Genomic DNA, 18372 nt, shown 5'->3' on the forward strand with positions numbered 1-18372 from the left:
ATAATAATAATAATAATAATAATAAACCTCCCAGTATTCTCTTTGCCACTTCTCACCATCAACTTCACTTTCCAGTAAGACGTCTAGTAATCAGCATTAAAATCCACTAGTTCAACTTTTCCCATGCTCGGTGGAAATGCATTACAGAAGGATTGTAACCTGGCACTGTTGCCTACCTCACCATTTTTAGTCTTCCACCCAAAAAAATAGGACACCAAATCTCAGGACCTTAATCTCAGAGGAAATGGGGTCCTCGGGCAGGGCGCCAAGTCCAGGCCGAGGTCTGGGAGGGCTGAGCAGAGGGGCTCAGGTAGTGGGAACTGGGGTGTGGGATTGAAGTTCTGTCATATGAAACACATTATAAGCACAATTATAAGAGCTCGGTTAGCATAAAGCAAAGCGAACTCAAAACGAAATCATCATGATCCACAGGCGCTGCTACTCTCCCTTTCTGAGAGCCTGTCCAGTCTCAGACTGGAACAAAGATTGTAAACGTCATCTTTGGATGTTATAAATATAACAACAAGAGACCAAACAGGTCATAAAGTCAGGGGATCCGCATTCTACTCACAGCTCTACCACACTAACCCCCATCTGACCCCCCATCTGACCCTGGGCACATCGCTTTCCCCTCTGGGTTTCAGTTTCTTTATCTAGAAGATGAGAACTTGAGTGAGATCAGTCATTCTCAAGCTAGCAGAAGCTGCAAGCTTTCAAAACTGCTGAAGTTCCAGAATCCCACCTCAGACTAAATGAGAATTTCTGAGCGTGGGACCTCCATATCCATATTGTCTTAAAAGCTCCCCAAATAATTATCATGTGCGGCCCGTGTTGAGAACCCAAATTCCTTCTTTCAAAGGACCTAGAGTAGTGGTTCTTAAACAGGAGTGTGCTTGTTAAAACACAGACAGCTGACTCCACCCCTAGAGTTTCTGATGCTATATTTCCGGGGCGGGGCCTGAGAATTTTCATCTCCAATAAGTTCTCCGGTGAAACTGCTGCTGCTGATCTAGGGAACAACACACTTTGGGTTAGATCCCTTTCATCTCCTACAGTCCCTGAATGTGTATTTGAAAGGGTTGCTCTTACGGCGTTTAGATATTAGAACTGGATTGGTAGCTGATGGATGCACCAGCAGACGAAAGGCCAGCTCAACTCAACCTGCTTCCAGTGTTGTCTCATAGTTTAAGAAGGCAAAAATGACCTTTCCAAGCCACCCCTTTCCCCGGTCATCCACTTCCTGCCTTGCCCATTGGAAATTAAAGACAGTGGTGAGAACTGGGGCTGCTGGAGCTTTCATTTGAATTCCAGAAGGAGTAGCTGCTTTGTCTTCCATCCATAGGGAATCTCCTTCCTTCAGAGTGAAATGGGGAGTTTCCTGGAGTTGTTGAGAGCTATGATTCCCTAGGGCACATCCACAGCTCAGGTAGGGACTCTTAGAACCTGAGCTGCTGTGACAGGGTAAAGGCCGTTTTAAGTGGAAAGGAGCAGGAATAAGGTTTTTATCAGTGAGGGAAATGTGAAGAAAACCAGCAAGATTCCAGATCCTGAGATGCAAAGAAGCCAAAGTGTGCCCAGGCAGGAGGGTCCAGATGTGCAAATCGAGACACATCAGAAAGGAGCTCAGAGTTCATTTTTAGCAGAAAAAAAAAAGCGTCGGCCTACATCCCCAGATATGGGAGTAGTATTGGCTGTACAAGTACAAATTTAGCTCTTAGGTATTCATAGTTTTTTTCAGAGTTCACTTTTGACAAAGCCCAACTAATACCATCTCCTCTGGTCAAAAAAATTTCCTCAGTGAATTTCCAAGGTAGCACTGGATTTCGTTACAATAGCTGCTGATTTTAGAGTCATTTCAGGAAATCCTCCTTCCTTGTTTCTTGGTCATGCCTTAAATTCCTTTAAGAGAGGTAAAAAGATTTTTCTTCCATAAATGGAACTAAGGCCAACATTATAATACCTGTGGAAGAAGTAAGCCAGCTGCTAACCATGGCAGGGAGAGCACCAAGCCCAAGTCCAGGTCCACTGGCCTCCATCCAGCTAATGACCACAGGCCAGGTGGCCTACGTCATCTGTGCAGTGAGGGGCTCAAACTGACAGGTTCAGTTTCCGTCCTTCCCAGAATCATGTTCATGTCTGAGGATTCCATATACGCTACAGTGTGGACGGCCAATAACACAGACTTTCCAAGGAAGGAATCCTTTCAATATAATGAAAGCATCCTGGAAGGGGAAGGCTGAGAGGATGAGGACAGAACAAATATCTCATTTCTTGTTCTTGTCACTCTCAACAGCCTAGCCTGCAGGACCTTACGGGAAGCTTCGGAATCCGTTTTTCTGTAAGCGTGTGCTTCCCCCTACACATTTCCCTCGCCTTCCACCCTAAATGCCACGAGCTTCCGTGAAATGAGTGCTATGGCACAAACGGGGAAACTTGACTCCAGCTGTAAAGAGAGTTGTGTTTTATAGGCTCTGTATCTGGTCTCCTCTCTTTGAAAGTCCGGCCCTGCTCTCCCAGACCTGGGGTTTATGTGGCCCCCCCAGGAGGCCCCCGCTCAGTACACGGAACTGGTCCCGGATCGGTATGATCCATCAGGCACTGGCCTGTAGCAGGAAGTGCAGGATGGAGCAGATGACTTTTTACAAGTCTAAATGGTTTTCTCGGACGGCCCACGATGGAACGAATGGTACTGATTTAAAGCCTCAATTGGTTTCACTACAAAAAAAAAAAAATATATATATATATATATATATATGAAGGGAACTATTAACAAGTTACAGGGATTTCTGCTGAGCAGATGAGAGGCACATGTTAAAAAGTTTGTAGTCAGCTTGCTTTGGCTTTTAAATGACACTCCCTGGAAATGAGACTTGGTGGCCTGCTGAGCCTCAGGGGGTGGGAGTCCCCATACGAAGGAGCATTTGAAGGGGGGAGAGCAAACCTGTCCAAGAGAAGGTTACAGGGCTTTCATTCACTTTGAAGAAACGCTCTGATGTAAAGTACTCTACTCAATACAGATAATAGCTATTTTTCAAAGTCCACAGGAAAAAGAGAAGACTGCGGTCTTCATTTTGCGGAGAAGCAAACCGAGATACTGAGAGTCTTTGCTCTCTTATGATCTAACAACTTGTCAGCTGTTAAACAAGATTGGTAGTGCCAGCCAAGTGCTACATAAGCACAAGGAGACAGGCCGCCCTTCCTGTGCATTTCAACACTTGGCCTCGAGGCCTCTCATCACACAAAAGCTAGGGCAGAGGGGGAGGCCGGCCACACGGACACGAGGGGTCAGAGCCGCACGCCTCCCTCTCCTACACCATGGTCTCTTCCCTTCACCCTAATCCCCTCTGTACCCGCCGGGTCCAAGTGTTCCAGGGCCTTGATTTAATCTTGATTTAATGGATGAGCATGGACTGCAGAGTCTGAGAAAGCCCCATCCCAGCTGTCTTATCGACCTTAGCAAGTTAGTCTCTCCATACAAATGGAATTACAGTTATGTACGTTGTAGGGGTGTTCTGAGAAATAGATGAAATAATACATATTACAAAGTGCACCCGGACATGAAATATTTGTTTCCTTTCATCTTCCCTTGTATGAGTAACAAAGAACCGAAGGAAGGAAATGGAATCTTGGGGCACTTGGGTTCTGCTGGGGCTGGCTCTCAGGTGTGGCCCGACCATGGAGCTGAGCAACGTGCCCTGTCACGCACTGGTGGGCGTTATGTCACAGCTACATGCCCTGATGTAACAGGCTGGAGGAGGCTCATGGCTCTGAACGGTAGAGCACTGGGCACGTGACAGTTGTGGACCCACGAGGGCCATATTCCCAAAGGCTAAACCAACTCTCTCTCTCTTCTCTGAACTCTCTGTCTCTTCCCCCCGACACTCCTGCCCGGGATGGAAATGGGAAGCCCCATGTCTCCGTCTCTTCTCAGATCAAACAAAGCAGAATTGAACATAAGTCGGTAACTCGGTGTCTCTCCCACTATCCATGAAGGTCTTAACCCACTTTTGAGTGGCGATTAAAATGGAATGCCCATGACTTATTTATTACATAACTGAAAGTTTGTCTTCTTCATCCCCTTTCACCTTTTCCACCCATCGCCCCACTCCCTCCCCTCTCACAGCCATCAGTTTGTTCTCTGTCCCTGTAAGTCTTTCTGTTTTGTTTTATTCATTTTGTTCATTTCCCCACGTGTAAGTGAACAGGGATGTGAAGTACAACATAGGAAATATAGTCAATAATAGCATAATAACTCTGTACGGTGACAGACTTACAGTGATCACTTTTTAAAGTATATAAATATTGAATCACGACATTGCACACCTAAAACGAATATAACATTTTGTCAACTTTAATTTTAAAATAAAGGAATAAAAAAATAAATAATTTAGTTTTTAAAAATGTAATGCCCTAACCAGCCAAAATCTTTCTGGCATTCCAGGATCAATCCCCCATCCTGTCTGCATCCTATCTTACCGTTGGCTAGAACTGAGGAGGTAGTCATTAAAATTGATATTCAACATTAATTTGCTCCAATATTCAAGTCTAACGGCCAAAAATCACCAAAAAGAATAGTTGTTTAACAGTAAGTCTGTACAAGGACAACAGCCTAAATATACTTGTGTTCCATGAAGACAAGTTCATGTGACTGTGAAAATCCTGAATACCAAACCTGCTGACTTTGGCATCTTGAAATTGATCACTTCCAGATTGTAATGTGGAGACTTTCACATACAGTTTCCTTTAGGGTGTATTTTGTTGTTGTTTTTCTCCCTCCCCCGAAAAGCTGCAAAACAGTAAAACAAAACCCATCTGGGCGAGTAAAGAATAAATTTCCATGTAATCACTTGGTTCCACGAGCCAGACTCTTCCCTCCTGCAACGTGATGGCTGGTATCTGTCCCTGAGTAGCCTTTGAGGCTTTCAAACAGGTAAGAAGTAACATGGGAGCACCCATGAACGATCGATCACAGCCCTGTTCATCCCACGTAAGGAATTACCTTTGGCGACAATGAGCCAAACCCTTCTCAGAACGCGAATGTGAACCATTATGGCACTAACAGCGATTGTGTGGTTTCAATCTTAGACACGGACGCCTAGTGCATCCTTCTCCATAAAATTTCAAGGCAGGCCCAGGTCCAAATCTCTTCCCTGTAGAACAGCCTTTAATACATTCGCCCAATCCTCATGTCTCACACTGGTCTCTCTGCTTCTTAGAAGACCCAGTTTTACGCCTGCCACACTCCCTAGGTAGACGGCCCCCATTTTTTTCACTTTCCATTAACTTGTTTGTCTCTCTGCTACTTGTTTCACTGCCTTCCTTGCTGCAGTGTACATCTGTTGTTAGTGTAATTTAGAACTACTCTGCCTCTCTCCTGGCAATCGCGCCCGGTTTCCCACTGAGCTATACCCCCTCTCCCACTCTCACCCCTTCCCCCTACCTCCAGGGAAATCATGTTACTCACACCTGCACAATCGAGGCATCGGATTCCCCACCGCACCCCCCCACCACGGTAATTGGTTCAGGGGTGACTCAATTAGAGTCAATGAGACTTAGTGAGATTTTGCTAGAAACCTTAGGAGAGAGGCACGTGACTTTTCCCATCAGATTTAAACCTAAAAGGATGTAGGTCCAGGGCTGCCGGCTGCTATGTTACCACCCTGGGGAGCCTGAGAATGAAGTCAGGTGGGAGACGATGACAGTTTGGAGTGGGGTGGTGGCAAGGGAGATTAGAGATGTGGATGGATTTAAGAACTTGGTAATAGTCAGATACGGTAGGTGGGAAGGGGGTCGAGACACATCCCGGATGATGAATGGATGGTGGTGTCCTTCCTTCAGTAGAGGGCGCCGAGTCTCTGAGGTAAATCATGGCCTCCGTGTCGGACACATTGAATATAAGGGACTTTGGGGACAAACTAGGAAACGTAAGCAATAACTGTTTGCTTTAGTGGATTGATTTGAGCTGCTCTCTAACCCCTGTCCAGAGATCTTCGTGGGCATTATTCCTTATCTCAGGGATAAAGGAGATTTGCAGAAGTTGGCAATCCTTGAGTCCTTACAGAGATCACACAGCAGTTTAAAGGCTGTTGCTACCCATTCCACTGTCCTCCTTTCCCAACCTTTTACTAGTATGAATTTGTTCGGTATCTGATCCGTCTCCCTGACCGACCTCTAATGCAAATCCACACCAACAGAGACCCTCAGAATCCTAACTTAACTGCCTGACAAACAGTTTAAAACACCCAAAGGTGTTGAAATCTGTCTAGTGATATCTGCTACCAGCTGAGGAGAAGGGAGGGCTTCTGTAAATGGCAGGTCTCCTCATTGCCACAGATGGAGACATACTGCCAGCTCTGGTGTCACTGGTCCAGGAGGGGTCCTTTTAGCACAACAGTTGTCAAATCACTTGAAGACGCTGCTCACAAAAGCTCTCTCAGGATTGTCCAAGGATTGAACTTGGCCATAACTGAGCTAGGCTATTATTTCTTCTTCTTTCTCAGCTTTACCTCCGTCAACTTCCCCAAGCGTGACTTAGGAGGTTAGTCCATTTTGTCCCCGTCACTAGCAATGTTCAAGGAGGTCATTCCTGAAATATAATTTCTACCTCCAGATTCTCCAAAAGAATAAATTCCCATGTTAATTCTAAATGAAATGAAAATGTCTGAAGACTATAGACTTGACTTCATAAAAATGAAATACAGACCTATTTAGAGTTAATGCGCAAGTTATTGGAAAAAAATCATCAATTCGAAGGATTATTTTTTTGTGTGGAACATTGAAGCTGTAATAAGTAAAAAAAAGAAGAAAACTAATGTGGTCTGGTGGAAACTGTCCTGTCAAGTAAGAGATCCACTCCAGAGTTCTCAACTCAGTCCTGCCATCATTTAACTGCAGATATGGCACTAGAATGCTCTATGCCTCCATTTCTTTTTTGTGTAAAGGGCAGAGGCTAATGAATCCCATGCAGTCTCCCCATAAGAGAAAACAACTATAGAGAACACCCATTCGATCCGTTTTTAAAAACAGAAGGATTTGGGTTTTCGCAAAACTGGCTAATTCACCCTTGAAATGTTGTCAACAGATGGATCGAAATACAAGAGAAATAAAAATGACAGCAAGGGCACGGTGAGAAAAATATCCTTAACGTCGTCCGAGCAGAATGGTTGATCCAGCCGCCAGCAGCGGCAGCCCAAAACTGTGCTGGGGTCACGTATTGGACCTGCCAGGTGGTCACGTGTTTGAAGCTCTGAGGGAACACGGACACCTGTGCACGTCAGTCATTATCTGGACCTGAGGTTCAGCGCCAACGCTACCAACACCCTCCTCACCAAAACGGAATTGCTACATAGTCAGTCTGCCACTCCAGTTCCCTCCAGAAGCTCACCACCCTCTACTTCTTCTAAGATGCAAAACCAGTTCCACACAGACAGCTGTGTCTCTTTTCTTCCTTTTATGAGTGATACTGTCCACAGTTACTGGAATTCTTCGTTCGTAAGGGAAGAGGGCATGGGGATTGTTACTTTTACGTCCTTTGTGCACGTCAAGAAATCAAGCCACATCTTTTGTAATAATGAGAATCTGGATCAAGTTCAGTGTATAGTTCAAAACTGTATTCCAATTAAACTGTTTAATAGAGTCTGGGCTTTTCCTCTAGCCTGTCCCACCGCCATATGTATCCAATAACGCAAGCTCCTTCCCCACCACCACTAATAAGAGGGGAGTTACTGAAGAAGTGTAACGTTGTCTTTGAAAGTTCAGTTTCTCTTAAACCATTATTTGCAGTGTCCACAATATATGTTCATATCGATAAGTTTTCAGTAGAAGTACCACTTAACCTGCTGTCTGTACACCTGAGCCCCTCACGCAGGTTCCCCATTCTGCACCTGCCCCGTGGCCCCACATGGTGGTGAAATGCAGGCTGTAACCCCAGCATCCACACCTATACACATAGTAGGTGGTTGTGCTCCAAGATGCAGTCCGTGACGCTGCCTGCCTGAGCCACAGTGACACCCGCATTCAGTGTTCGTTAGGTACTTCCTGGGTGCCAGGCCCTAAGGTAAATCTTAGGACACAGCCGTGAGCACAGTGTCAGCACGAATGCCTGTTCTCAGGAACTGGCGGTACCCCTGCCAACCTCTCCTACCAGCCTGCGTGATACAGACACCTACTTAGCTAGAGCTTGGAAAGTCAACGAGTAAGGCAAGGACAGCTAAGCAAGAAGCCAGCTCAAAAATAAATAGGATCAAGTAAGTGTCTCTGCATGATCCGTTTTAATTTCTAACGTATATTTCTATAAATGGCCTCATGAAAAGTTGTCCCTCTTTTGTGGGTGAAGAAACCAAGCCCCAGAGAAGTAACGTGCCCAAGGTTATATGGAGAGTTAGTGGCTAGCAAAGATAAGGGACCGTATTTCCCAACTCCCACGAAACCTCTGTCTCTTAAGGGTCATGGGGGCCTCAAAGCAGTGCAACACCTGAAAATGTATTGACTTCTTAAGTCACTTCATAGGACGGGCTTCCATTTCTCTTCCACTTATAAAAAAAAAAAAAAGGTAGACATTTTCTAGATCATTTGCCCTCTAAAAATGAATGGTCTAATCATGTGTTGAATAATTAATCATCAAGAAGGCAATTTCTCCTGTCCCTGATCCATTTCCTCTTATGTATCCATATACAGAGACCTGGGGGTGGGGGTGGGTGGGGGTGAAGGTGATGACGGTGACAGTTAGCATGTATTGAGTGCTTCCCACATTTTGAAATGCGTTGTCTCATTTAATCCTCACAAGAATTCTATTCTATTCTCCCATTTTGCAGATAGGAAAACTAAGTGTCAGAAAGGCTGAGGGACTTGACCAAGGTCACAAAGCTAGGAAGGAACAGTGTTAAGAGCCTAACCCAAGTCATCTGACTGCAGAGCCTAGGCTTTTAATCTCTATATTCATCTTCATACCTGAGCGATTTTAGCATTTTAGGTTACAAACCTATTTTAGTGTATAAATTGCCAAAAGCTCCCCTGAGGCAGAAATGTAATATAATGTATAGTCAGTCCAGTCCTAGAATGACCTCCCACGTTACAAAGCCACAAATTCAAAAACTAGGATTCTATGAATGGTGACCATTTGATGGGACAGAATCAGCGCGATCTGTAATTTTAATCATTGTCACTTTGGGGCAGGAAATGATTGGAGAGGGAGATTCATAAGGCGTCTGACACTCTGGAAAGCTTTCACTCAGGTATCACTCAGGTGAATGGGTAAATGCGCCTGGCAGAGCCACTGACTGGACTGAGAAAAGGAGTTGAAATCTGCCCATGGACCATCTGTACCCAGGGCCAAAGATCTCCCAATCTGAGCTACAAGGGGAAGGGATGTTAGAAACTGGAGGAAAAGCACAAAGCAGTGGGAGCTGGGGGGTCCACCCAGCCCATCTGTTGAGAAGTGTGTTGCACAGAAGCAAAAGGAGAGCGACAGCACGAGTTGCAAAATTCAGGTGGGCTTTCGGCAGCCACCTTCTCACTGTCAGACCTGGAGCCATTTATTTATTCCCACTGTCCAGAGCTAAGTCTTTTCTCCCCTACAGAACTAGAATAAGAAAACTGACTGCCATGAGGAATAAATGAAGTTGTTAGAAAGATCTCTTCAAATACCAAGGGCTGCGTGAATGCTTAGGGATAGAAACGAGCATTTCACCACTGTCGTTAACATGAGCATATAACCTCGCTTTTAGGAAGGGAGAGAGAGTTGGGGGTGCCGGGTGAAATGCTGGCTCTGGACCGGCCTGTTCGCACAAGTGATGCTTTAGTTATTTACGGAACTACTGAGTTCTCATCGCTCGGTGGCTTGGCTTGGCTTGGGGCCCGGTGTGCCGTATTCAGGTCAGCTCCCACTCCTCCCCAGCTTTGTCACTGGGCAGAGGCTTTGCCCCACGGCTTTACCTTGCTGCTTTTGCATGGTGGTGAAATCCTCAAAGGTGAGTGTGCGCACAGGGGGTCTCCAGAAGGCGTAAGTCTCCATGATGGCTTCCAGTCCAGTTCTGCAGAGAGAAAAGCCAGACACTGTACATCATCCCAAGAAATGCACTGACGTTTTAAAGACCCTGGGTGGTTTGTCTGGCTAGTGGTATATACGCAAGCACTGAGAGATGGCACCACCGGAGTAAATTAGTCTGGCAGAGCTCAAAGCACCGATGACCCTGGGTAGGCGGAGGAAGAAGGAATGAACCCAATTCAGATTATTTGCGAGCAAGTCATAACTATGATGGAGCTGCACTCCGACCTTGCTTCAAAGGAGGTGTGGCATGCATGGGAAAAAACATAAGTGTTAAAGGTCAAGGTCACTAATATCATGAATAGAGTTGAGCAGAAAGTAGCAATGGCTGTTTCCCTAGCCCAGGACGATGTCACGGACACAGTCTGTCCCAGAATCACCTCCACCACTGGGTGTGTGGAGTCAGTGAAACCATCGAATGGCTTTAAAGGCTCCTTAAATCAATAGAGACAAGCAAGTCACTAGAAATAAAAGGAGAAATAAGCTGGCAGATACACTTGAGTTTCTGTTCGGAAAGAAACACCTTCCTGAAGCCAAAAAAAAGACGTTGGTTTCAGAAATTATACCCCAAGCAAAAAAGAGCAATACTTGTCTGCAAATATTTATCTATATTGTGTAATCTAATAATCAAGCTGGTCTTTGAGGGTCCAACACTTGGGACTGTCAGACTCCAGGAAACATCCAATCTTTTACAAATCCATTAAGGCTTCTGTTTCATTGATATTAGCAATTCCATTAATTGAACTATGCACACACTGCCTACTTGACCCTTCAGTAAATTCTCTCTGTGTCGTATGTGTGAGATGCTGATGGACATTGTCGTACCAGAATTAGCCAGGTTATCCCAGACATTTTCCTGCTGATACTCCACATCCTCAAAACAGTATTGGGGGGGGGGGTTCATTTAAAGCTTCGAACACAGCTTCTGATGATTGACTTTTCTTTCAAACTACCGACTTCTGTCTTAAGTGGAAGAAGAGGAAGTTCAGGGACTGCGGGGAAGGTAGGAGGAGGGTGGAGAAGTGGCCTAAGTCACCCGAATATAACCTGGTGTCCCTTCCTGGAAAAGACAAGCTTTCCCTCTGGAGCGGAAACTTAGGCTGCCTGTTCTTCTCCCTACGTGATACATTTCCAGAGTTCTCTTCGGTTTTGCATACCAAGAATAAAGTGAGAAGTTTTATTTTAAGTGAGAACAAATATCCTTTCCTTAGACATGACTGTGAGATCCCCTGAGGCTCTTCTCAGATGAGCTGCTGATACACTGATTGGCTCTTTTTGTTGGAAAACGTCCTCTCTGAACAGGCCTCACTTGAACAGTTCACTTTCTAAAGTCTTCTCTGGAATCTTGGAGGCTTTAAATACACCAATGTTGGCAAATCAAACCCTGTATTTTTAGAAGAGGTTGAGAGGAGAGGGTGTCGCATGGTGTTTATTAGCTGTTAATCTGTTAAAAGTAGGAATAGAGGACATCTCCACGTACTCACCCTACATTAATGTTGAATACAGTACATGAAACTATTTGTGGAGAGAAAGAGTCCAGGCAATTAGAGAGTTCAGAATAATAAGGGGATAGGCAGATAAAGCCATGCTGAGCCTTGGCGAATATAAGAAATAGGCAGGACACATTTAGGTCTCACTGCCTTGATTTGGAACGTTGGTGGCCCCCCGGAACATCTTAGGGTTCCCTTCACTGCACCTGGCGAGGTCTTTATTGTTCCACGTCCTATTCCATTCGTCCCAAGACCACGTGCCAATGACGGGTACAGAATATGAGCTCAAGGACAAAGACCAGGCCCTTCACCTTCCATGTGGTGATAGAAGACGGGGAAGTGGCAATAACAGCGCTGATATCCTGCCAATCTGATGTTTCTTAAAGAGACAGAAGATGAACTTGGATTTCATTTTCAGAACAGGCAAAAACGCTCTGGAAAATTGATGACGTAATACTTTTATGTAAAGCAGTCAGTTCTATATAGGATAGTGACCATTTATCCATTTATCCAAATCTAAGATCTAAGTGAAAAACTAAGTTAAAGAACCATAGATTTAAAAATTGGGAGGGACCGTGGGCGTCATCAGCTTCTACTTCCCTCTGATACCATTTTGGATGGTTATCCAGCCTGTGTCGGAGTACTGCCCAGGGAAAATACTCAGTTTTTTGACAGAGCTATTAGAAAGTTCTTTCTGACCTGGGGCTGAAATCTCTGATGTAACTTTTACTCTCTGGTTCCATTACCACTGGGAAAATGGTGAGAGTGCCAGACATTTTCCACAGCCTCATCAGGAAGACGTTCCTTAGCTGTGAAGAATGTAACGTGTGACTCGCCACGTACGGATGCACCCGTGGTCCATCCAGTTCAGAGGTCATTTTGGTGGTGGAATTGTGGGGGAGAGGCGGTGACTATCAAAACATAATGGCCAAGATCACACATTCCAGACCACACTTCCTTTACTAATCCACTGTGGATTCATCTCTCATCGATTTATCCTAGATCCTAATTGAATCTATTTATAGTCAGAGTGTATCATTTTAGCAAAATTAATCCTATTCGTTTACTATATGCCGCATTTTGTTTCTCCTCAAACTGCATTAAGCTTCATTGGACAGACCTAACTGTTAGAAAGTACTGGTTCTATATATAAGGATTTGGTGAAGTGCCATGGCAAGATACTTATTAGATCACTCACTTCTTTCCACCACTAGCATGTCTACTTTGGCCCATGGTTTTTTGTTTTTTTGTTTTGGGATTGTTGTTGTTTTTTTATGTTCCAGGGCTTAGCTGAATGCCTGTTCCATGGCAAGATCTCAACTAATATGAGTCTTTATTTCATGAACTTTAACCAGCATTCATTTTCTAAGTCATTTTCTAAGCTTAGGAAAAAAACTTGATGTGATGTGAAATCAAGATTCCGAAGACAGAAGGAATCCTCTAGTAGTGGAGACTTGGGGATCGTTTCTATAGCCGACTGTGTCTTTCTCGACTCGGGTCTCAGAGAGGTTTCAGGTTTCCTTTGATTTCTTCCTTTCCGGTCATGGAATTTCTGACCTTCAGCAGAGACTGAGTCCCTGCGCGGAGGCCAGCCAGCCCTCCCCTCGTCTTCTCTTACAAGAGCTCTTGCCCACCACCCATGAACACTTTTAGCTACTTGGATGTCTATTTGAAGTTTATCCTGAAGGACACAGTGTTTACTTATTCACCATCATTATACCCTAGTTTTGTAAAGTGTCATCTCAAGGTTTTTAAAAGTGAATTCATTGTCTAACAGACTTTTTGAAAAAGCTCTTAGGTAACCACATATCGTTAACATGTTCCACACGGAGAGCCTCTCCCGGTTTGTGACCCACCAGAGACCTGATGTCATCTCTGAGGTTTCCAATCAGAGATGATCAAATTGGCAAGGGTTCCCTTCTTGCCTTCTTTTCCCTGTTTGCGCCAGTGACAACAGAGGCCAGATCCAACCCCCTTTGTTCATTCCTTTGGCTTTAATCACCTCTTTGATTTCCAGGCCTTTTCTCTTTAGACTTTTCAGGCTGCTCACTGGCCAAACCAACAGAATGTGCTGAAGAGAAGGATGAAAAGGAAGGAGAGGAAGCAAGCCAAAGAGCTCTTGAGCAAATTGGTGATGCCTCGACATAACTGAGTTAGAAAAATAGTCTGTGAAGAAATAGTCTTAAAAATAAAAAGTTGGGAAGGAAGGAAGGAAGGAAAGGAGGGAAAGAAGGAAGGAAGGAAGGAAAGAAAGAAGGAAGGAAGGAAGGAAGGAAGGAAGGAAGGAAGGAAGGAAGGAAGGAAGGAAAGAGAGAAGGAAAAGGAAAGAGAAGGAAGGTCTTCCAACAAACCTTCTCATTTAAAAAAAATGCTGGAACATCCCTTTGAAGTTCAGCAAATTTTTGATAATTATAACAATAATTGCCACTATATTCATGGACCTGTTAGGCAGCATACCAATGCATAGTTTCTGCTTTTTATGTCTTGAGAAAGAGAGTTGCTTTTTACGTTTCTTCCCATTCTTTTCTCTGTAGTTCCAACTTTTGACTCTTTCCTGTACTATTTGCTGGTGATACTGGTAACAGAGGGAACATATGTTAGGGGTTGATAAGACCCTATGTCATCTGTCAACAGAAGACAGCCGAGGCTAAAAGAAGTCTGCTGAAGCGAGGTCTTGAAATCATAAAGGAGTTATCCAACCAGGAAAACAGTCATGCTGGGTTTAAGAGATACAAAGGCGAAAAAGACTAAGGTCTTTACCCTCTAGGAGTGTCCTGTTCAACAAAAAGAGAACATGTATTCCCTATGCTGTACTCCACATCCCGTGACTATATATATATATTAAATTACAGTTGACATAGGGAATAGAGTCAATGGAATTGTAACAGCTATATACGATGTCAGAGGGGTCGTAGGTTGGGGGAAGAGGGTTATCACTTTGTGAGGGAATGTAAATGTCTTACTATTACATTGTTTTGTACACCTGAAACAGAATCAAAGAGAAAGAAAAAAAAGGAAAACTTCCAAAAAAACAAGAGAGCATGTAAATGACTAATTTCTGAACTCTGTGACAAATGCCACACTAGAGATACGTAGAAGATGCCATGGAGCCCGGAGCAAGAAGTACTTCATATACCCGGAAAACTCAAGGAAGATTCCAGTTATTCGATCTTCCTAGTAAAGGGTGCTCAGCAGTTTTCCACACAGGCGACAGGCAGAAAGAGCTTTCCTAGCAGAGTTAACAGTATATACTACCATGGAGGGATAACAGAGAAAGCATATTCTGGGACCTGAAAACACTTCATGGTGACTGGAGTTCCAGTGCAAGATGGAGGGTGTGGGCCCCAGGGATCGTTCTTCCACGTTCAGTGCTTGGATTTTATCCCCTGGGATGCACCGTACCCCTGATCTCCTGCCCGTTCTCTTCCTGTTCCAGCATTTGAAAAGGCACAAAACCAGAATATACTGTTCTTTCAGATCTAACGACCATAGCTCAGCATTCTCAGCCTTTTTCTTAGACTGTCTTTGGCCCACTGAGATAAGGTCGAACCTTCCACACATTCCGTCTCCTTCACAGGATCTGGAATCGGATCCTACATCTAGATCCCCCAAGGTATTTGTTGTCCACGAATATTCTAAAAGACCTCCCAACAGAGGTCTACGAATTGGCAAAACCAAACAAAACAAGTTATCATTCAAAACTTGGCTTTAGATGGTGCGAAGGGTACGCCTACACGGGGAATTGGCTGTCACTGATGTGCCTTCTGTGGTTTGGATGAACAGGTGTCCCCGGGACAGATGACTTGGAGTGTAGTTCAAATCGTTCCTTACCCAGTGGTTCCAGCTTGGGAACCCTGTGCCCACTTGGCATCTGAATAGGTAGGCGCGGCAGTTCATAAGGAGTTTTCACTGCCTCAAGAAGTACGATAAAAACCCATGGGAACCTAAAGCAGGCTAACCAAAATACTAAGCTTCTTTGCATCTGACTAGAACACTCTGATTTGGTAATAGTAACTCACACGAGGGCAGGTGAGCACGAGCTCTCGGGCCAGGCTGCCTGGGTTGACATTGCAGCCCCGCTGCTGCTTAAAGCAACCTGGGCCACGGTATTTAACCATTTCATCCCTAAGTCTCCTATCCGTAAAATGGAGGTCATCCTGATACTACTACCTCCAAATTGTTCCTGAATAACTGCGGATTGATTGACGACACAATATATCAAAACAAGAGAGGAAACATAATGGAAGCTCAAGGACCATTGGTCTAAGTCGATCAAAAAGAAATCTCACCAGCTGCTCAGGCTGCGACCTGTGACGAGAGGAAACACTTACTTCGCTGGAACGCGAAGCTGGTGTCAGCCCTCTGGCTCCGGATCGAATGTGGAGGGATGTGTGTGTTACCTAATTCCATTTCTCAGTCTCTCCTCACGGAACCAAAAACGTGTCCCTCAAGCCTCTGTAGGCCTCATTATCTTGCAGATATTTCAGACTCCAATATGTTAGCCATTAAAAAGACGTCACTCTGTCAGATGACACCATCCCTGGGCAAGAGCCATAGATAACAAAACAACTGCCAACCTCCCTTGGCAAACCCACATGGCCAAGAGGACAATGGTGGAAAAGGTTCATGACAGAGGAGGGAGAATAAATAACAAGGCAGAGAAAAATGTTAAATCCTGGCTCAAAGACCGTAAGCCAGGGGGCATGATAAACAGCTCTGGCTTGGGGGTAGGAGAGGAGTCTGGCAGGAAGCGGCTGCCAGAGTCCAGTCTGGGGCCAGCTCCCTTGAACTGTAAATGCAGCCGTACCTGACAGGGAGTTCAGCCCTGATAGGTCTGCTCAGTGTCCCCCCGTGCCAGGGATAACAAAAGAGTATGCAAAACCTACAGAGGCTAGAAAGATTGCCAGGAAACAGCAAGAGGAGATTGGCTGGAAAAATACAGCCAGTGGCTCTAGGGAGAACAAATGAAAATACAGAAAGTGAAAGGGAGAAAGACACTTGGAAATTCGCGCTAGTTGAAAGAAGGCAAGTGGTCCGCTCCCTTGCTCTAAGCTGGTGTGTGAGCCTTCAGGAGCGACAGGGTACCCAGGGTGGGCGAGGGCACCACTGTCTGCTGTCTGGTGAGCTGTGCCTCACAGAGCGGAGTGACATGGTTTTTCTGGATGCTGCATTTGCAAATTCTGCAAGCGAGGACCTCACTGCACTCAGTTTTACCACCAGTAAAATGGGAAGCACTGTACCAATGCCAGACAACTCGGAGATTAAAAATGGACAGCCTGGACCACCGATAACTATGAAATATTATTGCTATTATTTGTAGACTTACAATTTGAATGACTAGAAATAAATAGACTTACATTTGAATGACTAGGTTGAACTGTATGAAAATTGCTGATATTTTATCATTCTTGACCTACAAATACAGTAATTTTATATGTTCAGTTTAAGTGATAGATAAGGGTGGAGACAAGATTTGAGATACCCGGTGGTAACAGAGAGTTGTAGTAACAGATGGTAACTGACACTCACCTTGTACCCTTCCTTCCCAGACTTCCAAACAAAAGGTGTTATTTTTGGGTCTAAGCAGAGATGAACTGGCGCCATTTCTGGGCCTAATTTCTAGCTGACTTTTCCCTCTTCTGTTACCTTTGGGCACTCTGATTCCTCATCTCTCAGCCCTCTTTCTAGCTGCACACTCGTCTTGATGGAGTGTTGTAAGGAGGGGCTGGGCCTTGACAGGGGTTCCTGTCTGCCCAAGGAAGTGGTTTTTCATTCCCTGAACATGGCCTTGGCATAGCAGCTGCTGGAACGGGGTCGTAGGAAGGTTCTTTACTCCCAAATATTTTCCTACCACCAGTAGAGATTCCTTCCTTTGGGTTAAGTATGTGCCTCGTGAAGCACCCTCTTCCAGCAGCGAGTACATCCCTTCCTGTAATGCACTTAATGGCTCCATTTTTAGATCACCGTCCCCTGAAACATGTAAAGGGATACCAGGCACCAAGAGGGACAGCGGCCAGCCACATTCCCCGCAAACAGAAGTGCTGGCTGAGACTGAGCTCAGACGGCAATTGCCTTCTACACCTCATCGGGCAGGCCCTACTGTTTTCTCAGTGAAGGGCGACCTTTGAAAACTACTTAGCTATATAAACCAACCTCCCCCCTGATACAGGGCCTGCCACCGGCTCCCTTCTGACAGTTTCTAAGTTGTGGTTCAAGCATCCAAGGGTGGCCTCCACAGAGAAAGAGGTAACCTAAGAAGGTCCACGAACTCCTTGAACTACAGAAGAGCCACTCTACCTGGCACCTGTCGTGGGACCAACAGCAGTGGCTTCTGGGCGCCATACTGGCTAGGAGTACGTGGAGGAAACCAGGTCACATGGGACAGCCCCCCTTGCAGTTGTGTTAGATGCAGTGGACACTGGGCGTACGGTAAAGCCCAAGGTCAAAGATAGGATGAAGGTGCTGACCTGTGAGAACCCAGAGCCATGCACTCCATGCACTTTTAAAACAAGTTCGTAGAACCTCTCACTCCCCAGACAGATCAAAATTTTAATCCTCTCCTTTTTACGTATATGTTTGCTTTGGAGGAAGTCCCTGGGGATGATAGAACATTTCCCAAGCTGCCGTGGGCGTTCTGTAAAATCTCGGCAGCCGCTCCTAACTGGGGCAGGCCTTTCTCATTAGCTGTGTGCCGAGAGACCCACGCAGCCCTCCTGCTCCTCCGCTGTCCCCTCCACAATGCAAGGGCTCGTGGTTGTAATGCTCCCTCGAGCTGAGCACAACGGGCTGTCCAGGCAGCACAGATGCGCTCCGAGGCTTCTCCTTGACCGTGAGACT

The 18372-nt window shown here is 45.3% G+C and overlaps 1 protein-coding gene across 2 annotated transcripts in view; it reads right to left on the reverse strand.

Moving 5' to 3' along the window:
- Positions 1–18372, reverse strand: part of TBX15 (T-box transcription factor 15) — a 101377-nt gene that overhangs the window by 2893 nt on the left and 80112 nt on the right. For both annotated transcript variants that reach the window (XM_033094101.1, XM_033094100.1), the window contains exon 7: positions 9934–10031. In XM_033094101.1, the coding sequence (XP_032949992.1) occupies positions 9934–10031 (98 nt within the window). The remainder of the gene's footprint in view (positions 1–9933; positions 10032–18372) is intronic.

The sequence above is a fragment of the Rhinolophus ferrumequinum genome, chromosome 22 (genome assembly GCF_004115265.2).
Source record: "Rhinolophus ferrumequinum isolate MPI-CBG mRhiFer1 chromosome 22, mRhiFer1_v1.p, whole genome shotgun sequence".
Classification (NCBI taxonomy): Eukaryota; Metazoa; Chordata; class Mammalia; order Chiroptera; family Rhinolophidae; genus Rhinolophus; species Rhinolophus ferrumequinum.